Here is a 27,424-nt window from a genome sequence, read left to right as displayed (position 1 = left end):
AACGTAAGAATTTTATACGGTGTGGTTAAAAAACATATAATTGTATTGTGTTTACAAATTTTTATTACACCTTATTATATGGTTGTGTCTCACAAGGACTGGAAACTACCGAATTCACGAATTTGATTGGCTGAGATCGATATTGACCGCGGTCTAGATTTTCCCATCTAGACCGGCATCTAGACCAATTTCATTTTGCGTTGAAAAAGTAGCAAACTAAAATACAAAAATGTTCACCATTTTCTTTTATTCTCTTCTCAATCATTTATGGAAGTGCCAAAAAGCCTGATGGCAAAAAAAGTAAAGAGGATGAGCAAATTTCGCTGGGCAGGTTTAAGTTAAGCTCATCGCCGTTCGTAAGCAAACTGTCAACAAACCAGTTATATTAAACGAATTAAAGTTTTCTTCTTTGCCATATAATAAATATCTTATTAACCGAGCTAAGTGGATCTGTATGGGAGAATCTTGACCTCGATCGTGTGTACAGACCTCACTGCGTTGGGTCTGTACTCACGACCTCGGTCAAGATTCTCCCATAAAGACCTCCTGCTCGGTTAATAAGAGCTAATTACATCCCAACTGAACACTGTGCTACAGACACTTTTACTTTTGTACAGGACATTCAATCTTTATCCATGTTTGGTAAATTTATGGTTTCCTTCGATGTGGAAAGTCTCTTTACTAACATACCTCTTGAAGAATGTATTGACCTGGCGGTCAATTACATTTCCGAGGGCAATCCTGACCTTAAGTTAAGTAAACCTGAACTTAGAAGCCTTTTCACTGTAGCCACCGCCCAGACCCATTTCTTATTTAACGGTTCTTTCTATGACCAAATTGACGGTGTGGCCATGGGGTCTCCCCTTGCTCCCGTATTAGGCAATCTTTTCATGGGGCATCATGAAAAACTATGGTTGGAAAATTTTCAATGCTCTAAAATTTTATTTTATCGTAGGTATGTTGACGACACTTTTTGTTTATTTCACTCGGAGCACGATGCTGTTATATTTTTTGACTACATTAACTCTAGGCACCCCAACATAAGGTTTACTATGGAAAAAGAACTTAATCGCAAATTACTCTTTCTAGATGTTCTTATTGATAATAGTGACACTAATTCCTTCCTAACTAGGGTTTACCGTAAGAAAACCTTTACTGGGTTATTAACTAATTATTTTAGCTTCACCTCTTACTCATACAAAGTAGGTCTCATTAGGACTCTTGTTGACAGGGCCTACAAGATCAACAACACTTGGTTCGGGTTACACGAGGATATAACCAAGCTTACTGAAATTCTCAAAAAGAACCTTTTCCCTGCCCATTTAATTGAAAAAGTGGTTAACCGTTACATCACTGGGAGCCATAGCAATCATTGTCCCCGGGGCTACCCCCTGACTACCTCGCCCACGTTTTACTTTAAGCTGCCGTACATAGGCCATTTTTCTGTCATCACTCAGAAGAAGATTCGACACTTAATCAAGCGCTATTGTAATGATTTAGACATCAAATTAGTTTTTTCTTCCTTTAAGATAGGTAACCTTTTTGGTGTGAAAGACCCTATCCCCGGCGGGCTTCGTTCACGTGTGGTTTATAAGTTAACATGTGCGGGCTGTAATGCCTGTTATGTCGGCGAAACCTCCCGACATTTTTCCCCGCGCGTACGTGAGCACTTAGCCGTTGATAGGGCCTCTCACATCTTCAAACATCTTCAGAATTCTGAACGTTGTCGCTCATTGTGTTCAATAGACTGCTTTCATATTTTAGATCACGCCACTACCAGCTTTCAACTCAAGATAAAGGAGGCTATCCATATTCAAAAAGAACTACCTTGCCTCAATCAGCAATTACACCATGTAAATCTAAAATTATCCTTTTAATTTACACCTTTTCACGTTCTGTTGTTACTATTTGTCTTAATTAGCATTTTTGTCTACTTATTATTCAACTCGCTTTGTAATCATTCATTCAACTGAAGATGACAGAAGTTCTGTCGAAACATGTCTTTTAAACTTAAAAAATTGTTCGTTTTCCTTAAAAGCTAATTATTTATATGACTGTGTCTCACAAGGACAAATTCTCTTTAGGAACTACCGAATTCACGAATTTAATTGGCTGAAAATGATATTGCATGCGGTCTAGATTTCGGCATCTAGACGATCCTAGACCTGTAATGTTTTGCGGTTAAAAGATTGCCAACTAAAATGCAAAAATATTGACTATTTTCTTCTAACAATATTTATTTATAGCAGTGCCAAAAAACTTGATCAGAAAAAAAGTGTAGAAGACGAGCAAACGTTCGCAGAATTAAGTTCGGCTCATCGCCGTTCGCAAGAAAAATGACTCAGCTGGTACGACTTAAATTGTTCTTGTTTGCCATATAATAAACATCTAATTAACCGAGCTTAGTCGGTCTGTATGGAAGAATCTTGACCTCGGTTGTGTGTACAGACCTCACTGCGTTCGGTCTGTTCTCACGACCTCGGTCAAGATTCTTCTATATACAGACCTCCTGCTCGGTAATTATAAGAGCTAAAAATGATTTTTATTTTGAAAATATCCTTAAAATTTCGCAAATTTCTGCCTCGATATTCTCATAAAACACTTCTTGTGAAAAAAGAAAGAGTGTATTATCATTTGCGCGCCAGGGTCTGTTTCGGAAAATTTCGTATTCCTAAATCCGCGATCTTTTTGGTCAGCACCCAATTCGCGGCTCCCGGTTGATACCTCATGTATGGAGACACAAATTCTCTTTGGGTTCGTCACGCAAGCTCAGGCAGTCTGCATAGTATTTTTCGGTCATTACTGCCCTTACAGAGAAAGCAATGTATCGAGCATTTGGTTTTGGCCTAGGCACGAGCATTTTCTTATTCCCAACTCTCTTCTTCGCCAGGCAAAGATCGGTTTTCGCAGCAGAGCGGAGGTTTAAACCCAATATAGCCGTCATTGGAGCGGGCATCGGAGGTTCGAGTTCATCGCACTTTCTTCGGGAGCTTTTTGGATCAGAGGCAACGATTGATGTATTTGAGGCTTCAGACAGGATCGGTGGACGTTTAGATACGATAGAAATTGATGGAAAACGTTTTGAATCTGGAGGATCCATAATTCACCCCGATAATAAATATATGGGAGATTTCGTCAAACTTCTCGGTAAGTTCGTTGTTAAGTATTTGGTGATCGTTTCATATTAAGCTTATAGCATTTTTAAATGTAAGTTGAAATTAGTATCCCAATCGTTTGAGCTGCAAAAAGCAACTAGATTTCCCAATGTCGAAAGAATTTACATGAGTTTTCTCGATTGCGTGACTGTTAAAAAGTGTTTTGTACTATGACATTCCATTTCTTATTTCCATCCCCCCCCCCCCCCCCCGCCCCCACTCCGTCCACTGGAACAGGCCCTGTCGAAAACTTTTCAATCAATCAATCAATCTTTATTTTGCCCCAATGGGATTCTACAAGAAGCACTAATAAGTGTCTCTCTGGAGGAGGGGCTCTCAGTAAACCCTTCTGGGCTTTCAGGGAGAGCCCCTCTTTCAAAGGAACCGCTGAAATTTTGAAGCCATTGGATGCATACTTCAAAGGTTACTCATTACTCAGCAGATCCTCCCCACCCCCAAAAAAACCCATATCTAGAGCTTCAGTGGAGAAGAGAGTTTTACCCTTGTGTACAGGTCTTTTGGAGAACACTTCTAGCGGGTATAAGTGAGGAATAACAACCGGTGGTTTTGAGCTTATTTTGTGCTAGGATTAAACTCAAACAATGCTGTGTGTAAAACCCATATTTTTATGTTTCCATTTCCTCCCTTTTATATAACAGGACTCAAGAAGGTCAAAAGCAGTGAACCAAGTGCCCTTCTTGGAATTTATAATGGCAAGGAATTTTCCTTTTATGGTAGCAGATGGAAACTTCTGAACTACATAAAGCTTATTTGGAGATATGGCTTATTTGACCTTTACACTATGGACAAATTTATCACAAACATGTTGAAGAACTTTTCAAATATTTATAAGCTGCAGGAAAACCAAGAGGCTTTTGAAAGTGTACCTGAAATGCTAAAAGCAATGGGTGGGGAAGAATTTTATGAATACACCCAGAAGACAACAAGGCAAACTTTGGAGAAGATCGGCCTCAACTCTTGCCTGATTGATGAGCTAGTGACAGCTGTCATGAGGGTCAATTATGGTCAGGATGTGACCTTGAATGGGTTTGCAGGTATGGAGGTTGATGTCTTTAATACTTAGTGAACTGAATTGTAGATTTCTTTTTTAAAGAAAACCTTGCTAGACAAGTAATTATAGATATATGTAGATGTTGTTGTTGTGGTGGTGGTGGTTTTGTTTTCCTCATAACATGAAAAACCAAGGCAATTTGTGTTAAGAAACGTTTAATACATAATGGAAATCTGAGGAAAGGAATTCTGGTATTGCATTCAGTTAATTTAGGGTACTCTTGGCCAAAGCAAGAATGTTGGAATGCCTCAGGGAGCTGACAGTTGGCATTTCACATTAGTTAATTGGCTGACTGTTGGATTACTTTATATGCAGCTGTTTTTATGTTACTTCATGTTATATTTTGTCTTTTATCTGTTATTCCTGATTTAATCTCATTGTTTTACTTTTGAAATCAGGGTCAGTTTCCCTGGCAGGTGCACAGGGTGGGCTTTGGTCAGTTGAAGGTGGAAACTGGAAAGTCTGCAAGGGTTTACTTTCCAAATCCAAAGCTACAGTGTACAAAAACACCAAAATCACAGAATTAGTTAAAAAAACTCAGAGCAGCACTGAACATCCAGTTTACTCCTTAAAAGGTGATGGGCAAATTCCAGACAAGCACTATGATGTTGTCATTGTAGCTGCCCCTTTTGAGATTCTTGATTACTTCTTTGATTGCAAAGATTGCAGAGAATGGCCGGTTCCAAAAGAACTGGGAAACTTCTGGCGCACGGTTGCTACTTTTGTGCATGGTCAAGTCAACATGACCCATTTTGGTTTTTCAACTGAGGATGACATACCAGAAATAATTGGCACTACAGAAACACCAGAAAACTACTTCAACTCCGTAGGTCTGCAAGACCCAGTGGAAAACAGGTCAAACACTGATCCTATGGACTTGCCTATTCGCAAAGTTTTCTCACGATCTGATCTAACTGCGTTACAGCTAAATGAGTTGTACAGCAATGTGGAACAAGTGAAAGTTGTCTCCTGGCTTGCATATCCCCACTATACCCCTCCTGAGAAGTTTTGGTCTTTTGTTTTGGATGATGGTGTGTTCTACGTCAATGCAATTGAACATTCTGCTAGTGCAATGGAGATGTCAGCAGTGAGTGCTAAGAATGCCGCCTTGTTGGCACGTAAGTATTACACTGGTGGAAGTTCACCACAAGCACAAGATAATGCCACACCATCAGATATCAAAAGTGAACTGTAATGCAAGTAGTTTTAAATTTTTAGACTCAATCAGTACTGTGAGAACACTGGAAGTTGACTCAATAATTTGTAATTTTTAGGACGTGATTTTGTGATTTTGATATTCTAAGATGTTTCAGAAGGGTCTTTTAACCAAGTCACATTGCGACTCTTTGCTGAGAGCAGTCTGAAGTCTATAGTGTTAAGTACATTGAAGTCACTGATTAGAACAGAGGATTCAGAGGGACTAGGCTGGGATTCTGCAACTTTCTGGGGAGGGGGAATTCAGTCAGAGCACTGAACTCAGGATTCAGGCTTACCGGTTCAATCCTGACAGTGACTGGAGTGTTTCTGTTGAGCCCTTGGGTAAGAAACAAGTTTGCACTGTTCACCTCTTTTCCCAGCAGAGTATATGGTCACCAGTATAACCTGACCAAATACATGGGTGGTGGTGGGGGGGGGAGGGGTTGGGAGGGGGTTACTATTGTATTTAGCATGGCAGTGACAACAACTTGAAGTACGAAACTGACAGAAAAATGTTTACACCTTTGATAAGTTGGAGAAATTTTTGCTTGAATTGTATTTTGAACAAATACATCTAACCAAAGCAAGTCCTAGAGGAGCCCAGCCTCATTCTTTGACAGCTTTGTGTTGAAATTAACAATTAAAATGCAACAAATTTTTTGTTGCCAGAAATGAACAATTTATATTTGCCACTAAAATTAATGGCTAGATATCTTTTGTTTTGATTTAAACTGTTGTTTTCTTGATCTTTGCCACAGGTTTGAGTTTTTTTGAGATAGTATCAATTTTTTGAGCATTGCACTGCCTGTTACAAAGTCAATGAGCTTGGCGTGTCTGTGGCAGAAACCACAGGGATAGTTAAATAAGAGAACCTTTTTGCTCTAATACAAGTAACATCAAGGTTTAACAGCAAATGTACACTCCATTACCTTTAATGTACCTTTTCATATACAACAGCAACATTTGAAACAATTCTCACCAAATACAGCAAGACACATAATTACTTGTAAAATTATGTGAATATATGAGAAATATCAATAGTGATCCAAAGGGATTTTAAACAGCCATTGTGTGCAATATCATTTGAATTTCTACTCAGAGGGCAATTTCCTCAATCTTAATGTAAAAAATTAATATCACAAAATTCCATGGTAAAAATATTAATATTGCTTTATGGTTTCTTCACATTTTCATATAACTAGTAAAAAATATGATAATATCACTGAGGATAAAATAAAATACTCTTGAAAACAGTTTTTTAAAGCAGCCACATGTATTTTGTGCTGTAATATCTGAATTCTCACAACAAAACGGGAAATTTCCTAACTAAGGTCAATTAAAGCATTAATTGTAATCAAAAGATTAATTATCTGTAATGGTTTCTGATCATTTCCTCTAAATTATGTTTAATCTAATGTTATATAACTGCAACACTCAAGATATTAACAGCACTACTGTAGTACCCTGTAGTAGTGATTCTGATTTCTTTTTTTGAGGAAACACCATATGTTTTACTACTCTAATACTTCTTCAAACATAATTATTATGGTGAAATTGATTTCCATCATGATAAGCTCTAATGAGCCTTGTATTGATATTGTAAGGTAAAGTAACTGACTATCATTGGTGAATTTCAAGGAAAGGGTTTGATTTAATAAGGCACTGGATCAAGACATCATATCTCCCCAGTCTTTCATCACCTTTGAGTAAGAAAAAGGTCAGGACTGGGAATGAGTAATCCAACCTAAATTTGTTTTACTACAGCACTTGAACACCTGATGCCAAGCAAAAATAATTACCACTGTTGGAAAGTATTTTTGATATTAACACCAAATATAATAATTATTTACTTTAGGCCCTTCAAATTCACAAAATACAGATGTCAAATCAGCTAGGAAGGCAACACCTCTGTAACTAAAATCTAGTCTCCCACTGCAGCCGATCTGATCACTATTACAGATGATTTCCAGTCCATACTGCGCACTATCGAAAGTTTGTTTACCTTTTTTGTTTTTCTTTATGTATGACGTCACAAATTGTGAACATTTTGCATTTACTTACATTAAGTAAATTCAAAGTTTCATGTCAACCGCCATTACTAATATGGACGCGAACCTTTATGTTTCGTTCTTTCTCATATCACAAAATGAAACAACTTCGCAACTGTAAAAATCAATGAAGCAGTTGGAAAAGAATTTCAAAGGCCTCAAAGATAAGGTATGTGGTTCGTACCAATAACATCAATTCACATTTCATCGAGTGAGATGTTTATAAACATTACGGTGCTGAGACTGCACAGTGCAGACTGGAAATCATCAATGTGTTCCAAAGATTACATGCAAAATCTAGATTAACAATAAAAAAACAAAGCACTCATTTTGTCTAGTTGTGACTTCTACCAATGTTGCCATCCGCCAGTTGCTTTAGCTTCTGACAGCATTTGACCTGATGTTGTTTTTTACTGATGTACAATGGAATGGATGAGGACAACTCATCACTGTATGGACAGTGCTTTCCAATCCCAGCGGCAATCCACTTATTAAATGAATGCAGTAATCACTGACAGGACATCACTCCAGGTCTGCTAACCACCTGCCAAACAGAACAGATTCAGTCAGCCATCTACTCAAAAACATTGCTTATGACCCTACCTTAAATTAATATGAAGTCCTACCTAATTGACCTTGTTGTTTTCTTATGGTCTCTGTCCCTTTGGCAAGGTATTCGCCATTTTAAGGTGAAAATTATTGTTGCTTACCCTTTGGAATAAACAAATTAAGTGAACCCAACACCAATAAATAGTAACTCAACGCCGACTTTTAAACAAAGTTGATGAAATATATGAAACTGTTGTGCAAACTGGCGATACCTGTATAATCACGTGTACACGCGCGGTCAACTTCAAACTAGTGGCAATTTAATTTATCTACTATAGTCTGTCTTCTACCACGACATACCACGTACCTCATGTTTGCTAACTCTAAGCAGAACTCCTTTCCATTTCTTCACGCATGTATTCAAGGTATTCGAAAGATTTTTCCTTCCCTTTAGTTTGTCTTCGCGATTCTATCTCTGCAACACATACATCCAGAGGATTCATTCCTTTGCTGTTGCGCATCTCTCTCCATTCCAGCGGCTTGAAAAGGGGAAACAGTTTCAGGAAGGAAGTTTTAGAATACGAAAGAACACAGCAATGTAAGGCAGTGTTTCCGTCATGGTCAGCACTTCGAACATCAATGCTTCCTGGCCGTGTCATGAAAGTCGGAACCGATTTTATATTTCCGCTTCTGATCGCCACGGACAAAGGGGACATTCCTGGAACCAATTTCTTGGCTGTTGAGTGGTGCCTGTCAAAATCAAGAGGTAGCTTACAGTTGAGGTCTACTTTTCTTGTAGTGATGAGGTGCTGCATCACATGAGGGCTCATAGAAGGCATGGAGCAGGCTTTTAGGAGGGCGGTGTACCCTTTTTCATCGGATACATTCAACTCAGCAACGGTAAAATCCTTAAGTCTGCTGCAAACCTCATCAGTAGAAAGATCGCTACTTCCTCTTTCCTGAATTTGAGTTTTGGTATACCCCTGAATTTCTTTGTATTCCCGCCAGAGATCCACGATAATTTCCGTGATACGATTGGTTCCTTCCATATATGCGGGGATGTTAAGAGGGACTTTATTTCTGGATCCACCTTTTGAAAACAAAACGTCTTGGCCTTCGCTGGCAGTGCTGACGTTACTGGCATCATCGACGTCAGTGCTTTCATCGTCATCAGCTTCAGCAAACAACACGTTGTCCACCGTTGTCATCATCTCGTCATCTTCTGACGCTACTGAGATGCTGCTCGGACGTCCGTTTTTGTTTTTCGGCGCCTTCTTCATATTTTTCTCTCTTTCTTCTAAACCAGGCTCACTAGTTGACGCTACGCTTCTATTGCTCTCCGTCGTTTCACTTAACGTTTCTTGCCGATGTGCCACTGACGTGGAGTCGTGACCTTTAAAGATCGCATGTTTGCTTTTCTTTTTGTGCTTTGGTCTTTCAGCGAGTGACTCAGTCTTCGATCTTTTGACTTTGCTCTTCCCCTTGCGCATAGTTTCCGCATGTGAGGTTTCAAGAGTGCATCCATTCTCTTTAATGTTCAAAACGGATATGTCTTTTTCCCTTTCTTTTTTGACAGAGACATCGCCCTCTCTGTCATTTTGTGGAATGTATGGACCGTAACTCAGTTGCTCTGCACCAGTAGCGGACATCAAGTCGTCTTGCTGACGGAACCTTTTGCTTGAAACGGAGTCATCAGGTGATTCTTGAAGGGGTCCTTTTAGGCCTATACTCTCACTACTTGTGTTTTGCACACTTTCGGATATGGAACTTCCCTCCATATTTGGCTCGTCTTTGATGTGCACCTGGTTGTTCTTATGGTTGCTTTCCTGTGTGATGGAGGTCAGGACTTCTTCATTAGTTTCCTTGTCTTGTGGGAACGATGCTTCAATCAGAATGTAGCGCAAAGTATGTCTCCTCGGATCAGCAGCAGAGAAAATTGCAAATTGAGCGTTTCTTGCTCTCATTTCGAGGCAGCAGCAAATCAACTTTGGTATGGTGGCTACCGTCACTTGAGGCCATTCTTCAGCTACTTCCTTTGCACTTGTGACGAGCAGAAACTTTTCTTTAGTGCTGCAAAATTTTGCATTCAGATCCAGAATATCCTTAAATCTCCGATTTGCAACAGAATAGGAAAGAATAACAACCGCAGTTCCATCGACAAAAGCTTCCTCCTTTTCCTCGATCTGTTGAACAATTCTTGCAGGAGAGACCGGGTCTTCATTACCCTCTTGTTGGTCATATCCGATGCTTCCCATGAAACATTTTTCAGGGCCCTTGGAGTTGACAAATTTGCGAAGATGTTCCAGGATAATGCCCTCCTCGAAATCTTCAGGTAGTTCTTTAAGCCTTGCATCTGGCCTTTCTTCTAGGGTGCAATCATCTGTCCACTCAAAGATGCTTGGGAGAGCTAAGCTGTCGATCCAGTCATTGTACTGCACTTTTAGAAAATGGTAACGGTTACACTTCACAACCCACAGACCCTCTTTGTCGCAGTCATCATTGAAGCGTAAGTCTTCCCAGCAGGGCCATGGACGGTAGAACACGCCCTTTTCCACTGTGCTCTTGACATTCAGTAGAATAGCAGCGTACACTTGCGTCTTTGAGAACGGGTTCACGGCTCTTGGAGCACTTCTGAGAAGGCCTAGTACGCCATAACTCTCATGCTGCTTGTCGTTAAACAACTTGGCCGGGCCCGTGTAGTGATACAGTGGAAATGGCTGCCCATCCAATGGGTCCTTGAAAGGATAAGGCTCCAAGCTGTGTGGAGGGATGTCTTTACCTTCTGCTATTTTCTGAAGATGAGTGAAGGGTTTCAAAAAGGAGCAACGTTCCATTTTCATCAAACCACGGTCATCTCTTACAACTACTTCATCGGAGGCAAATTGGTGATCAGTGGTAAACACTGCTTCAGACATCACGGCCACATTGTCGTCGATGACGAAAACGTATTCCAAGTTAAGGGCGAATGCCAACTTTTGAATAAACAGCCTGGCATACCCCACTCCTCCTTCACTAGGGCCAAGTTCACAGTTAGGCATTGCTTCAGGCAACTGGAAAATAGCAAGTATCTTTCCCCATGTGGATCGGTAAGCTTCGAACTTGTCACTGCGAACGACGACAACTTGTACATAATTGACAACCTTTCCTTCCTCTTGCATTACGTGATGATAATTCAAAGTGCACCTTCGAGGATCATCTCTGTGGGATGGGTGAAAAATCCAGTACAGCAAAGTGGGAGCATCGCCAACTCTTGCAGCCCAATCAATGCTTGCAAAGGACTCGTTTGTTGATCGGAGGCTCTTGAGATATCGTAGCAGGTGGTGGTAAGGCTGACAGCTGCTTGGAATTGAACATGTAACAGTGACCGGTCTACCATCGATGTTAACAACTAAGTCTTCCAAAACTGATTCTTTGCCTTGAAGAAGTCTTCCACATTCACCACAGTTTTCGAGATGATACCATGGCCAAGCGCGTAGCTTTGCATCTTTACAGTCGGTTTTCTCATAATAGTAGGAGGTCTTGGTCGGATTCTGAGCCTCACGTTTCATAAGGATGAAGGGGTTCTCCTCTGTTTCATGAGTGTAGAATCGCCCTCCAATGGAGTACTTTCCTGGAGCCACTGTTTTGTCATGAAGGCTTGGAGAGAACTGAATTACCTTCCAATAAGGAAATTCCCAGTCTTGCATTTGGTTATTGTCACTGGCGATGAATTCTTCTGATGAATGGTAATCTGTGTGGCAGTAAAAGGCACCTTCATCGAATGCAGTAGAGGAACTGGAATAAACCTTTTCCTTTCCAAGAATGTCCAGTCGCAAATCTTTAATGAGACAGAGATAAGTTCCAGTCTTTCCAATCTGAGGTTCAGCTTGTAAAAGGATTCTGTTGAGATGCTTCAGTTCATTTTGATGATCGTAACTATCCTTATGAGCTTCGTAGTCTAGCCAACGGAGTGACGAGGAAGTGGTGTCTTTATTTCTACCAATTTTTGTCATGTACCGGTCAGCTCTGGTACAAGATACTGCGTTCATCGAAGGAGACTTTTCCACCGACGTTTCAAGTTTCTTGAACAGTTCCCTGCCTACCAGCACGTATGGAATGCTCTGCACTTTGTTGTTGCTTGCAGGGACCTTTGCATAACGGCACATTCTTCCAAGTTCTTGAATGAGAGTCGAAAGAAACAGAGGCGTTCCCTCCCTGAACTCACGACTGTTGTCATAGCTAAGGCGAAGATCAAGACAGTCAAAGCTTTGGGGAAATGTGTCTCCCATGCGACCTTTATCAACCAGTATGAGTGCGCATGCGAGGTTTTCCAGGTCTTCATACTGCGTTATCAACTTGTGCACATGCTGACAGTTTACACACTTCTTTCGGCCAGCTTGTAGCTTCAACCCGGGACAACAACAATCCGGAAACTTGAACGTGCACTTTTCTGGTTGAAGCTTTCGAAAGAATGGACTTGATGATTTCATCAGTTGGTTCTCGATCTGAATTCCACCGTAATCTTTGATGACTTCAAAGCAATCATCGAGACAAGACACTGCTCGTGCCAGACGTAGAGTGTAGAAAAATTGATCAGCAGTGTCCATGCTCTTTGCGCGTACAATTTTCATTTTGCCCTGTTCCCCTTTGCCACTCTGGATCAGATTTTTGGCCAAGGAAGCCGTTTCAAATTCTTGAATATTATGGTTCCATTTTTCGACCATCGCTTGACAGCCATTTTGTTGCAGTTGCTGTTCGATGTCTTCAATGATGCTGACTGGTTGTGTGTCTTCCTTGAGTTTCCGAAATTCTTGCTGGGAAAGATGCATCAGGCAGGCAACGTATGAAGTCGCAAATACCTCGTTGAGCTCCTTCAATCCTTCATTGGACGCGCTAGTTTTCTGATGTATTGCTACTGCTTTGAAGCTTTCTTTGAAAGAGCGTGTCACCTCGTTGTGGAGTTCATTTCGAACCAATTCAAAAGCTTCGGGGTGGATGTACGTTTTCGTTTCGGCTTCTCTCTTGAGTTCCCTAATGAAGGACTTTAGGGTTCTTTCGAATTCAGCAGCAGGAGAATATTCTGGGTCAGAATTAAGTGCTCGGCGTATTTTTTCATCACTGTGATATACGCTTGCATGAAGAATGTGGTAACAATACTCTCCACATAGTAAGGCATCAATTGGAAACGATGAAGAATCGTTATCGCTTTTGGCCTTATCAGTCTTGCAGATTTTCTTTTGCCTCTTGGCCTTGTCTACGATACCTTGGAAAAATTTGTCCTCTCTTATCTTTTGATCGTTCTGGTCTGAATAGTAAATGGTACTTAGGTAGTGGTTTAAACTCATGTATTGTTTCCCAACCATGCCGACTTCCACTGGCCCAGACTGATCAATGTAGAACTCGAAGGCCACTCTTGCAACCTGATGCTTTGGTTTCATGAAGCAAACGCCACACTTCCTTTCAACTTTCGCAGCTTGCAAAGTCACGTGTTCATGCTCATCAACAGCAATGTAGTGATCTGGGTTCTCGGTGGAACAAAATGCGACAACTCCAACACCAAACTCCAATTTAACTTCAAATGTAGTTGGTTGTAGAGGGTCGACTGTGGCTTTCAAATTTCCATGTTCAGTCATCGTCACTGTTAAGGGTTGTTGTCCTGTCATTGCAAACACTTTGAGGGTCACAATACCGTGGCTGCCTTGCACGATAAAATTAGATGCTTCACTTTCGATAGATGTGACACACAGGTTCCCGTCTGGAGAAACCTGAAGGAATCGGTAACGAACATCTGTAAAAGTCAAGGTTGATTTGAGCTTCATCTGCATCCCGCGTTCAAAATTCTTCAGTTCAACCTCTGACCAGTGGACAACGTGAAGTTCTAATTCCTTCGAGGACTTTCTTACTTGTTCATTCAAGTTAGGTTCTCTTTCCAACACTACAAGTTCACCTTCCTGGTAGTTTCTTTGGCAGGTGGTCATTTTGCTATTGAGAAGGACGCATTGCACCACTGGAAGACGTGAGTTCTTTGTCAGAAGATTAAAGGGTGTCGCAGAAATTTGAACTACGATGACATTTCGAGGGGAATTGCCTCTGCACCATTCATTAATGAAGAGATTATGGGCGGAAGATGTCTTTTCTTTATCTTTCGTTATTCCCCAGTGGCACTCGTCTGCTATGATGACGAAAAGAGTTTTAGGCTTTTCTTGAACCTTTTCTTTAAGTTTTTCAAAGTGCTTCTCCGTTTCTGCACTGCGGACATACATAAACATCCGTTTCTTTTCGTCGCCATCATCCCGCTGAGATTTGAGTTCCTCAATTGATAATACACCGGCATCAGGATGTCGTATCCTCTTCTCTGTCTGATCGCTGAGCATTCTGTAACGAGCCGTGTATACTGCAAACTCAACATCGTCGAAAACATCGCTCAGTCTCGAAATGTTGTGGTAGTGAAACATGATGGTGTCAATTCGTTTCTTCAGTATAGCTGCCATTTCTATCTGCGAGGGATAATAGCAAGGCCTTTCGGGATTCGATTGCACGTGTTTGTCAATCTCTTCTTCTTCATCTGACGAGTATTTCTCATCCACAAAAGCATCGCGAACTTCGTCTGTTTCCTCATCGTCATCTGACTCTTCATTCCCCGCTGTCTTGGTGGACACTATAAGCTGGTTTATTAATCTTCGTAACTCTCCAGAGGGGTCGATTTCATCGTTGATTCGAACGTCGATACTCTTAATGTTTCCCTGCGATGGAAAAAGGAAAACGAAGGCGCTGATACTCTTTTCCTTTGAACAGGCTTCACGTATCCTCGAGCAAGTCTTGTCACCATCAAACCACTTGACTCGTTTTTTGTTCCACCTTTGTAACTCGTCCCATAACGATGAAAAAGGATCGAAGAGTTGAATGAATCTCTCCGTGTCCCGATCGGAGAGAGTGTCCACGATCTCGGTTAAGAAGTCGGTGAAAAGGAAAGAAGTCATAAAATCTGGGATTTGCCAATAGAACACTTTATCATCTTCTACTTGAAGAGTGCACACCGTACACTCCGAGCTGGAAAAATGGACCACAACCTGAGTTTCATCCGGTATGATGTCGCCTGCAAATTATTGAATTTGTGATGATCAGAGAGCGATATTAATGTTAGTCTGAATCTTGAAAACTTAGCCAGTTGTTGGTAACAAGGGCTTGAATTTATCCTATCTTTAACCCGTTTTGTACTGTTTTTTTCAATCGCTATTCACTTGCGTAAGACCGCAGTTCCTAGGAGTACTAGTGCTTGTGTAAGCTTGTGTAAGCTTGTGTATTAACGCAAGGTAATCACATGTTAAACGATCTACATTGGACAGGTATCTTTGTCAAGTGGTTACTCGGTAGAACATAACGACCAATCACTACATAGGCTAATGCTATGTCTGCGGTTTGGACATTTTCCTTAAAGACTTTTAGACCTCTCTCTCTTCATGGACCTTATCGTGCCATGTGATGACCTCTTTTTCTCCTTTACGTACTTGCTAAGAACAGAGACTCACTTTGATCATCCATCTTATTTTTCTTCCCACGATAATTACGTCAGTCCACGATTAAATACCCTAAGGACCAAAAAGAAACAGTAGTGAATATATATACAATACCAAGTAAAGGTATGAGTGGACAACGCATAGGCAAGGAAAATGGGTAGGAGTTTGCCATTCGTCCGATATTTAATCTGTGCCCTGTTTTCGCTTGGGCCAAAAAAAAAAAAAGTAAAGAAAAACAGAATTAAATCAATATATTTACAGTCCAAAGTAGGTCTCGCTTCCAGACCCTGCGATCCTTTTTCAGCGCTAGGAGTAACGCAACGCTTTTTAATTGTCTAGATAAATCGGTTGCACCAGTGGGAAATCAAATGGGACATTCCATTCTGCTCTACAGTTTTCGAAAAAAGAGGATAATACCTTCAGATGTATTCCTTTTTTCGTAACATTGGCTTTTCTTAGACCTCGCCATTGCCTGGTTCCAAGCCCAGGATGCGAAAGGGGGGGGGGGTGGGGATTATACGCTAGGCTACTGACCCTGATACGTCAAAAAAAAAGGCATGCTACAGCAACCTTAACCTCTGCAAGAGACGCTGAAAGGAAGGTGGGGTAAACCTGGGGTTGAGTGAGGGAGGCATTTTTTTTTGCTTGCCCTGCCAGCTTTTCTTCCTTCTGTGATATTTTTTTCTACCCAAAATAAGAGGGGCCCCTTACCTAGATCCGCCACCGCTAACAGATGTAGCATAGGTAATGCTAACAAATATTGCATAGCTCACGCTAACGGATATAGCATAACTCCAACATCTAAAGGTTGTAGAATGGCTAACGCTAACGCTTATAATAACATGGCTAATGCTAACAGATATAGCATAGAGCCAACATCTCGAGAGTAGAATCCTAAAACCATATATTTCACGTCGAACAATGAGTATTGAGTAGTAAAAGATTATCAAGGTAAGAGACTGAATCCCCTATATAGGCCTTATTCCAAAGGTAATCCCTCTTGAGTTATTTTTAATTTAGACATGGTACCAAGTTCTTCCAAGGTTGTTACTCGCGTAATGCATGGACAGCCCAAGCGACTTTCTCGAGACTACCAGAGACAAAATGGCGGGAAATTTGTTTAAAAGTCATTTTATATGTTTTTAGTTTTAAAAGACGTTTCAAAGCAGAATTATTTTCTGCACTCTGAGCCACCTTCGGCCAGGCTGTGGTTTGCTTTGTACTCGTTTGGCTGTTCATTATTTTGCCGTTTTTTCGGTTTGGGGGGTTTGATAAGCAAACCTCAACGGCAACGGCAACGAATACAATGGCCTTGTAAGTGTGCGTTTTAAGGTGGCTCAAAACAGTTTCCAGCACTTAGGTTTTGATGGGTCGTTATAACCACTCTTAATCACTTGATGCTACACTCATGGTATCAAAACACTGCCCAATCATTGGTGAATACGTTATCATTTTTGACACAAAAGGTTACCATAGCAACAGAATGACCTGCTAACACCCTCAATCATAAAAATTACAATTTCCTCGATTGTGATTGGTTTAAAAAAACTCCTATTTTCTACTAATTCACTTGCCAAGTTGTTTATAGTTTGTTATTTGACAGTTTGTTATCGGACAGTTCAATAAGCCAATCACATTCAAAGCTGTAGTTATGTGCGTGCGTAGTTGCATGTGCTTTTGTGTTTTTGGCACCTAATTGCCAGTAGGAGGCGCGGTGGCCTTAGAATGTTTACATCTCCTTTGCAGGTATTTTAATGCAAATTTTCCCTTTCTTTCATAACTTGACTATTCTTCTTTTCTCAGAAATTGTAAATTTTATGATTAATTGGTAATAAGACTTTGTGTCATCCAATTCGGTCTGTAATCATACTTGTGATAAACAAATCGGACTCCCGCGATCGGGACCGAATTGGACTCCACTGAGACCTATTACCATTACTAATTACATACAGCTTTAGGGGCTTGTAATTCAAAATCAGCACAATGAAGATTTTTTATGTTATCAAGTTTTGATAAGCATGGTAAGACACAACTTTGGCAAAGCTTAAAAAAATTCTGTACATAGGGTTCAGAGCCACCTTAAATTTTCAAAACTTTAAGGTGGCTCTGAACCTCATGTACAGAATTTTTTAAAACTTTACCAAAAGTTGCATCTTATTGTGCTAATCTAAATTTGGTAATATAAAAAAATTTCACCGTGCCGGTTTTGTATTATAAGCCCCTAAACTTGTAATTAAGCGTGTTGTTAGCAGGTTATATTGTTGCTATGGTAACCCATTGCGCCACGAAAATGATAACAGTCTAGTTCACCAATAGACTGTTCACAGTCCCCTATTTTTCCGTGAGATCGTAGATGTCGATCGTTGAGCTCGACGGGCCGCCATCTTGATGTCTTGATGCGAGCGAAACTGGAGAGGGTACAAAATGCCCGTGGGTAGGGGTGGTGGAGGGCACTGCTGGCGGAAAAAATAGGGAGACTGTAACAGCTTCACTCTGTCTCGTGTTCAAGGGGCGCGGCCGCCAGTTTGGCGCCTCCATTAATCAAATCAATTAACAATCTCCTCCCCTGAGAAAAAAACCTGTCAAATCAGGGATGATGATATGAATACATGTTACTGTGTTGTGAATTTCGAAACATTTTGAAGGCTTACTAAGCTGAGTCGAATGAATGCTGGACGGAAGAACTCTTCTCTGACTCCAAAAAAATATACATATAAAGGGACCCACTAGAATAACTTGAGACTACTGTCTCTTTCTATAGCCCCATACCCTTATCCAGATACCATGGGTTTCTTTTGTAGCCCCCCCCCCCTCATCCCTTGGCAAGTCACCCATGGTCTCCACTACAGCCCACCCCCTTCCCTTGACAAGTGACCCATGGTATCTTTTATAGGGCCCCCTCCCTTCACAACCTACCCATGATATCTTTCATGACCCCCCATCCTCCCTCAAAATAAAAAGTGAGCCAAGAGAACCTCTATTTGCTGCTAACCTATGGTCTCTTGCTTAACCCCCCCACTACACACACAAAAACAAGCACACAGAGACAAACAGTATGCCGGGTTGCGCACACTATGGTCACATTATTGCTCCTTTAATCGATCTTTAAACGATTTCTATTGTACTTTTAACAGTTTTTAATATGAATCTTATTTTATATATCTTAATAATTCTTGTTTATTAGTTTTTAATTCTTAGCAGGACCCCATTGATAACAGTACTTTGTATTGAAGGGTTATCCTGAGGAAATAGTCGATTATTATTATTATTATTATTATTTAGAATATACAATCATCTCTGTGTTTGCATACCTATAAAAATTAGAAACAAACCTTTTGGATGTTTGAAAACAAGTTCGACAATCATGTTAAAGATTTTTTAATGAAGAAACACAAAAAATCACCACATTGTTTTGCGCTCAAGTATATGGTGTCCCTTTAATGAAGCCCTGTTAGGAGGGGTACCCATGTCCCCCGTCTGAAATTCGCCACCAGCCATGTCGGCATTTCACTAGATTCCCATGTCGCCTGTCAGAATTTCGTCTCAGAGGAGTTGTGTCAGGAAATTTGACCTTTTTCGATTAAAACGAAGCTACATGTATGACACATCGTAATACCTTTGTTTATTAAAAAAAAAAAAAAACCCGACACAGTGCTCTCAAGTCTCACACATTGAGCATGAGGCTCACGCAAACGAATTCAATCTTGCGCTCTCGCGCTGAAACGATTATTTCTCACGCATTGAAGGTTCCTTGTTGTTTTAGTCAAGTACATATATAATTAAGTATCTCTTTGGATATAATTTACTCCTTGTATGCTTTGCACTTGCTTCGACCACTTTTCAGCAGTAGGAATTCTTATACAGAGCCAGCATTTCTCCAGTCAGTGGGTTTAATGGTTACTTTATGGTTATGGTTTAGGTGTCAAACTTGACTAAGCGACATGCAGATAACAAAGGAAATCATGAAGACCTATTAATTCTAAAAACTTGCCATAGCACGGCCCAACGGCTCAACTCTACTTAAAATTCCTCCTTTAACCACAACATGAAATGCCCTTCATAAACTCAAGTAAAGCGAAAAAAAGGTCGAGTAACCAAACAGAGAACGGCGAATGTACAAATGTCACGAACTGTAGAAGTCGTGTAGGCTAGCCATTTTACATCGAGCTTGAGAAACATAAGCTTGATCAAATAGCTGCAAGAAACATAAGAATGTTTCTGGAGAAACGTATAGCTTTCTCCAAGCTACGGTGTCTTTGAAGAAAAACTGTACGAGGACAAATATGATATCCATGATAAGAATCAACCTCCTGTACTTGCAAACAGTTCTATAATCACAGCCGGGTCCGGTGTAACAATATAAAATGCAAGTAAGCAACACTTTCACGGTAAATTTCATATTTTGTTCTGCAAAGGGAAATACTTGGAGACTAAAAAACATATTTTGCTATAGAAATGAGCCTAAAAAATGCATAAATACATGGCAAATTACAAAGGTGTCATCGACGAAGCGACGTGCAGATAACAGCGGAAATCATGCAGACCTATGACCTCTAAAAATTTTGCCATAGCACGGTCTTACGGCTCAACTCTAATAAAATTCCTCCTTATAACACAACATGAAGTACCCTTCATAAACCGAGTGAAGCAACAAAAAGGTTGAGTGACCAAACAGAGAACGGCAAATGTACAAATGTCACGAACAGTAGAAGTAGTGTAGGCTAGTCAACCCATTTTACATTGAAATACTGCAAATTATACATTTAATATGTATACAGCTAAACATTTCAGTTAAGGTTGCCAGATAAAATTGTTAGATAAAAAAAACCTATGCGAGAAGAACACTAATGATAGGCTATGTATTCATTAAGTTTGGCTTATCATGTGAAAAAAAATCGATTTTACATCCACTAGTTTGTATTTTTGTGTGTGAAGTAGAAGCCTACACAATAAGACCACTAATGGTAGGCTTTGTATTCATTAAATTTGGCTTATCATTTAAGGAAAAAATGATTATACATCTAACAGCTTGTATTTTTGTGTGAATTAAGTAGAAGTTTTGCGCTTTCATGAGATGTATTTAATTAATAATAAAATAAAATTTTTAAATGTAAAATGAAAGCCTTCCTCTTCAATCAATTTTTAATGTCATAACTTTTATATGTAAATAGTTTTTCAATAATTGTTTATCGATAATCTTTGAGTATTTTTTTAATTATCTTTATCATTATTATTGTCTCTGAAAAGGCCCCATGGGGAGTTGACAATAAAATTTGTAAAATAATTAATAATAAAAGTAATATTCACTCAAGATAATAATATTCAGTCACTCATTCTGACAAAGAAAGTTTTCGTCTAACATGTAGAACTTACTGCTCCAATGAAACCCTGTCCCTTCTAAATGCCCATAGAAGACATAGAGGATCAATTTTAGGGTTAGGGTAAGTTTTCAGCATGACTGAATTGAATGAACTGATGAAGGCGAATGAATATCAATCACAATAGAGCTTGCAATATACATTAGGATAGAGTCCAGACTCTCCCTCCCCCCCCCCCCCCCTAAACCACCTCTGTCAGGAGACACGTGGTCTCTTACCTAGCCCCCACCTCTGTTAGGAGATCTATGGCCTCTTAAGTAGCCCCCACCTCCCTCAGGAGACCCATGGCCTCTTAAGTAGCCCCCACCCCCTCAGGAGACCCATGGCTTCTTAAGTAGCCCCCCACCCCCTCAGGAGACCCATGGCCTCTTAAGTAGCCCCCCACCTCTCTCAGGAGACCCATGGCCTCTTATATAGCCCTCCCTCCAAAAAGTGGGTCCCTAGCATGTAACATAGTTTTGACCACTTCCCTTAACATAAGCTAAAGCGGTAGGCAAACACAAAGACGGACCAACCTTGAATGACCTCTGTTTCCCGCCTCTTCGTCGCGCTTTCGGAATATTAATTGCTAACTAATTGGTTGTCTTTAAAAGTGGACAAGATATAATTAAAATTTAGAAACGTCCTGTGTTTAAAATAGTTGACAAAAGGTGAATAAAAAGCGCGATCACTGAAATAACTACGGTAACAAGTGTGAACTAGAAAAAATTAAAATTAAAAACAAGAAGATACTTGCGAGGAAATAAAATGCAAATATGGAGTTCATAAAAGAATAGTATATTGTCTAAGTAATTGTGGTATGCCTGGATTCCAAAGTCTTCCTCACGCGAAAATTTCCCTCGTCAATTCATCAGAAATTACACATTCTTATTGCACTCTGATAATGTGTCCGCCTGGAAAATATTTATTCAAGAATAAACGTGCAGCTAAAAATATTTTATTCAAGACTACAACTGTGATTGAAATAGGAATTGTCTGGAGTTAATGCTTATTATCTTTTTATATAAGTTCCTTATCTTTCCTGCTGTTATTCGACTTAAAGGTCCCTGGCACAATCCGTTAAAAACAGCACGCAACAATTTGAACCAAATGAAGTGATTAATATCGACACAGTAGTTTGCTCGTCACAGACACCCCAATGCTAGCGCTCTGACTGCCATAGTCACTGCATAGTAAAGTTTTGACTTTGTGCCGATATTTAATAAATACTACCTTTTATCTGTTTATTTCTTAGGATGTTCCATGAGCTTTTACTCACGCTTTTGGTGTCGGTGTGTAGATTTCGGAATAGTTCGTTATCTGAGTATTTTAGGATTTAGTTACTGGTACATTGAGTTGCACTCAAGAGCAGTTCTTTATCACGCGACTAGACACACAGTCATTGTGATTCCACCAGCATTTTAATGCCTGTGCGAACTACTCAACTGGATAGCTCTCCCTCAAACAACTAGTTTGTTTACTTACATTTATCCGTTTAGGTGCATTAAAAGTCTTGAGCCTCAAGGTTGTCGTTTTCTCTGGGGAGTCAGGATTAGATGACAAGAATTAATTAAATTAACAAATGCACCTATCAATGGTTTGCCCCAGGATGGAGTGGGGGGGGGGGGGGGGGCAGGCAACCCCAGGGGAATTTGAAATTTTCAGGTCTTCAAATGTCAATTTCCCTACCCCTGGGTCTCCATTGAGAGTCAAATTGCCACCCCTGGGGATCACAGATCCTGTACAGTAATGTCAACAAACTCAGTGAAATCATGCTAGTGAAATCATGCTAGTGAAATCATGCTAAGTAGGATGCGATGTATTAAAATAAAGTTCTGTGCGAATATTTCTTTCAAAATCCGACAGAAAGAAACACTATGTGTTACAAAACTTCAAGATAGATAACGGATGGATGTTAAAAACAACAATTTTTACTTTAAAAGCATCAAGATAATCCTCACCTTCAGTTCTTCCATTGTGAAGAGCACCGCGAAAACGCGGGAAGCTCATCCAAATGACTTCTGGGCTTTTTCCAAGATGGCCGCTCGCCCCCAGGCCCTCTCCACTTTCCAAGATGGCGACAGAGTCAAATTTCCCACCCAGGGGATTGCTGTGGACGTCAAAATCCCTACCCAGGTAAAGCCTCAAAAAGTCAAATTCCCGTGGGTTACCCCCCCCCCCCATCTTGGGGCAAACCATTGATAGGTGCATAACATGATCACGAATGTCATGCATACAATATGTACTAGCCTTGGTGTTTTCGTTCACTGGATTTCAGAGTAAGAGAGATGAAAAAATCTTGTTTCATGTAAGTACACCAAATTTTGCTGAATAACCATCGTTGTAACGAACCACATGTGTACAGTATGTGTAACTACCGAACAGTCACGCTTTATTTTAACTAGTTTTATTCATTATTGCAGACTTTGGCCCATACCTTGTAGTTGTCAACTTTCCCTTGTTGGTTGACTTCAGAAGACAAAACCATATGCAAGGAAAGGCCGGCCTGTTTAAGCACGAATCGCTCAATGAGGGTTCATGTCGTCGGTGCATGTACGATTGTGGTTTAGGAGAGGAGAAATTCAACCGATACAGCTAAATAATACATACTTGTGAAAGTGAAGAGTGATCATCGCAGTAAATTTTCCAGTTTAAGCAATTGCTCTTTCCAATTGCTTAAATTGGAAAATTTACTGCGATAATCACTCTTCCCTTTCATCTACAACCGCAGTTCAAATATGAATTATTTCATATATCTGCATATATACTTCACAATACATACTTGTGGAAGCCAAGGTGCTCATCCCAAAAGAATAAGACTGCAGCCACGAACAGCATCAAATTTGTCGACTGATAGGGCATGCTGGATTTTCAATCAACAAGGAATGTGAAAGCCCTTTGAAGTGTATACCATCTAACGACTTCTTGAAATTTAAGGCGCGTAAAAAAACAATTGCTGTATTATTCTTTGAATTTGACATGACCTCTTCGAGTTTTCTCGGAAAATGACGGGTCATTGAGCTCAACCATTGGCCACAATAATTACCTGTCAATCAAATCCATTTATATGTTGACCATTTTGTAACGCAGAGTGACGTCGGAGTGTCTCTGGCTGTGAATTCGTCCATGTCATGTTGTTCTGCTATGTATATGTGAGGATCAACAGGATCACGGTCTTGGTGGGATCGAATGTTGTCGTCCCTTTTTAAGTGTAATATTTGTTTGTTGTTGTTTTTTTTTGTCTCCAGCACTTAAGATTGGGATACAATACTGCCAAAGCAAAATGCAGTGAAAAGAATATGCATCCCCCCGGGGGGACCGGGGGCAGATCGACGGGGCAGCCCTTTCTGCCTGTTTGGACGGCGACACTGTTTGATTTGTGCCCTGCTGGTCTGCGCGTTCTGTCAAGTTTGAATTACACGACAACGTGCTTCTATTGTAAGACTCCCTTGTTTCCCTTAAGTGACGACGGTTCTGTCGACAGCTAGCGCTATCTTCAGTAATCATTTCGTACAAAGACCGAGTAACACAGGTTTGCCCACCCTCGCTTTGACGGCCTCGTTAGCCAGTCTACAAGGTGGAATTAAACGCACCGTATCTCTACTTTTAAGCTCTGCACGATCTTTCGTTCCCTTGTTGTAATTACTCGCTTGACGATCCTTATTGATACGTTTCGGCGGGGTATCTTCGGCGACTGCGTCTCGCCAAAACACGAACCATGGCTCGTCGGATATAACTCCGAAGCGAACCGGAAAGGTACGCCAAAATATACATATAGGATATAAGGAGACTTGTGTGTAAAGGTACCTCGCTGGAAAGGAGCACGTGGCGGAGGGAGGTGCACGTTGTTAGGGCTGCAACACCGGGACGCTCCGCCCGAATGGGTAGGGTTTTTCACCTTCGTAATATAGGAAAGAGAAGAACTTTTAAAATTTCATTATTTTATAGGGTGGCAAAAATAGACTTTGAACTGCAAGGCAGGCCACTAAATCCAAGTATTAGAAAAGATAGCAAAAACGGACCAGGAAATCCAGCTGAAATTACAACTCAAAAGTTTTTCTGCCGTACCAATAGCATAGAAGATACTCTCCTGTCCGGTTACTTTTTTCCCATCTCATAAATCTTCAAAGGTTCCATGGGCGGATATAAAAGTTGACAGGGTTGAGCCTCAAAGGAGAGTAAACTTTATAGTATACCTGCGGGTTGACGCGGTTTGACGGGTTGACGTCCGTTTTTCCTTCGAATTCAGGCCTCGTTTCCAACTTCTTCAGGTAGGTTGCTGGAGAACTGGAAAACTCTTTTTCTCTTGAAATATATTGAAAAAAACCTAAAATGGGCCAAGCCGAAGATGTCAAAACGTAGAAACAAAGGGAAAGAAAATATCTAATATTGATTGACAAGTAAAATGAGCAACAAAAAATAAAAGAAAACGAGAAATCCACAATACAGGAGTATTACCACCTGGCTACGTATCCAAGTACATACTGACTACTTCTCACCACAATACGAACCATGGCGAGACCAAACTCGCCCGATATGCCGCTGCATCGTACAAAAATGGTGTACGATTAGGTAAAAGGACCATACTTTGAAAAAAGCGAGGTCCATTTGTTTTCAAGTTTTACACATGATCATGCAGTTGCGAGCCACGTTCAGATTTAAATAACAGAGCTTTGCTTTCAAGATGAAGCTTACTCCAGGCTATATTAGTTACCAGTTGTAATAAAAAACGTATTTTCTTGTTTAACAATACTTTCACTCACTTCAGTTTTTGACGTCTCAAAAATGCTAGTTTTGTGTTTACAAAATGAATTAAACTTCTGTGTCGCCAACAGACGTCTATTCACGCCGTTCTTTAAGCACCATTTCTACATTTTTTTTTTCGTTCGTGGAAAGAGCTCGAATTAGTTCTATTGGTACTAAAACTTTCAGCATGCTTTTTTTCCGATTTAAATATTGCTTGTTTCGGTTTCAAATTTTGATGAACTCGAAATGAATATTTAGGAGGACTAGTTTTCAGTTATTACCCACGATGTAGGTCAGTGCCCTCTTAGTGAACGCAATCAGCAGAAACCGAATTTCGGATTGAAAAAGCAGGGCAAATCAACTAGAGCAAATTTTAAACCTAAACATGATCGACGAAAAATGTTTTATTTGGCCTGAAATGCCATGTAATATTCAATTTCATATTCAAGGATCTGGTCATCAAAGTCTTTTAAATTTCTTATTCAGACTTGTCTTTTTCAAATTCAAAATTCTATTTGAATAGAAACGCAAGTGAAAATATCGACATGAAAAAATGAAGACTACAATACAAGATAATGATATAGGTAACATAAATTATACGCTCTGCACAAATCCTTAATGAGAATTTTCAACTATTCACTTTATTAGAAGCAGTTGAAAGAAATTCGCAACTAAATTAGCGTTTTCCTAATTGTTTCAGTTTTTCGTCACGAAATTAATAGTTTTACAAATTATAAGGATTGACCGGATGCACGGGTCTTTTGAGGAAAAATTTCAGAAACCAGCGAATGTTAGGCAAAAAAAGCATCATGACTAGATAAGTCCCAATGTCGATTATGATGCTTTAAGATATTATATAACCGCGTATTTTACTCCTCCGAAATGTTATACCTGGGAGTTGTCTGCCGGGCAAAATATGTGACTAAAATAACTTACTCAGGGTATGTTTCAAAGTGAATTTGAAGTTAAGTCGAGTATGAATGGAAAATAAAAACTATTTTCTTTTAATAATGATAATGATGACCTTAAATAATACACGATAAATGTTTAAAGCGTGGAGCTCGTGGGTATAAAAGAACAAGGAAAAAAGGGAGAAAAAGAAATAGAGAATATGAGCCAACTTGACTACTAAACGGTATTCAGTGATACTGGACATTACGTTTAAACTCGAAGAAGGAAAGAACTCTTAAAAGAATTTACAAACCGATTGTAAATATACGACCTAATTGTTTTTTTAGAAACAATATACACTGCATAACGCCACAATAATGAGAAAAACATATGAAGGCCCCCGACCTTTCATAAACGAAGTACAGTATTATAGGTCTGTTACCGAAATAAAGCATAAATGAATGTAATATCCCTGAACTTTAAAAGGTGCAAGTCTAATTGCTATTAGTCTTATTTTGAAGGCTTTTTAATGTTTCGCAACCCGCTAACAGGTTTTTGGTTGGTCAGAAACGTTCAAATGCTCAAATGTTTGTTTCTAAACAGGTGAAAAGTTTGGCTATTAAATACTCAACAACATAGCGTTTTGGCGTATGGTTTGCATGAAGGCTCAGTCTACTAAACCAATAACTGGGTATTTTATAAGCAACGCAGGTTACAGTCCCCAGAATAACTCCAGAATATCACCCTTTCTGATAGCACTACGCAGAAAGTTCGATTAAAAGCGTGATGTTTAAATTTTTTATCCCAGACAGCTGGAGCGGAAAAGGGAAAAGTGTTCAATTCCACCATTCTGTTATTTAACACCAGCGCATTTTGACATATTATTTTCATTTAATTCGTGACATTTATCTAT

The 27,424-nt window shown here is 39.9% G+C and overlaps 2 protein-coding genes across 6 annotated transcripts; one reads left to right on the top strand and one right to left on the bottom strand.

Annotated features, from left to right (window-relative positions):
* The first annotated feature begins 2,274 nt into the window (after nt 1–2,274).
* On the top strand, nt 2,275–6,242 carry LOC145499965 (prenylcysteine oxidase 1-like). Its single transcript, XM_081479482.1, has 3 exons — nt 2,275–3,147; nt 3,815–4,210; nt 4,626–6,242. Exons 1-3 carry the CDS (start codon nt 2,823–2,825, stop codon nt 5,420–5,422), a joined length of 1,518 nt encoding a protein of 505 aa, XP_081335608.1. The 5' UTR covers nt 2,275–2,822; the 3' UTR covers nt 5,423–6,242.
* Nucleotides 6,243–6,340: 98 nt separating this feature from the next.
* LOC145499961 (uncharacterized) lies at nt 6,341–23,607 on the bottom strand. Of its 5 annotated transcripts, XM_081479477.1 has the most exons (6): nt 23,312–23,607; nt 22,360–22,412; nt 21,411–21,479; nt 15,530–15,589; nt 8,389–15,096; nt 6,341–8,016 (listed from the first exon to the last, which is right to left on the bottom strand). In XM_081479477.1, the coding sequence occupies exons 4-5, from the start codon at nt 15,540–15,542 to the stop codon at nt 8,405–8,407; spliced, it is 6,705 nt and encodes a 2,234-aa protein (XP_081335603.1). In that variant the 5' UTR covers nt 15,543–15,589; nt 21,411–21,479; nt 22,360–22,412; nt 23,312–23,607; the 3' UTR covers nt 6,341–8,016; nt 8,389–8,404. The 5 variants fall into 5 exon arrangements, with proteins under 5 accessions (XP_081335603.1, XP_081335599.1, XP_081335601.1 ...); XM_081479473.1 differs by having other exon boundaries at nt 21,411–22,412; XM_081479475.1 differs by lacking the exon at nt 21,411–21,479.
* Nucleotides 23,608–27,424: the final 3,817 nt, after the last annotated feature.

This window comes from Orbicella franksi, chromosome 10 (genome assembly GCF_964199315.1).
Source record: "Orbicella franksi chromosome 10, jaOrbFran1.1, whole genome shotgun sequence".
Classification (NCBI taxonomy): Eukaryota; Metazoa; Cnidaria; class Anthozoa; order Scleractinia; family Merulinidae; genus Orbicella; species Orbicella franksi.
The sequence above is the reverse complement of the archived record's forward strand: the minus strand, read 5'-3'. Positions and strand labels throughout refer to the sequence as shown.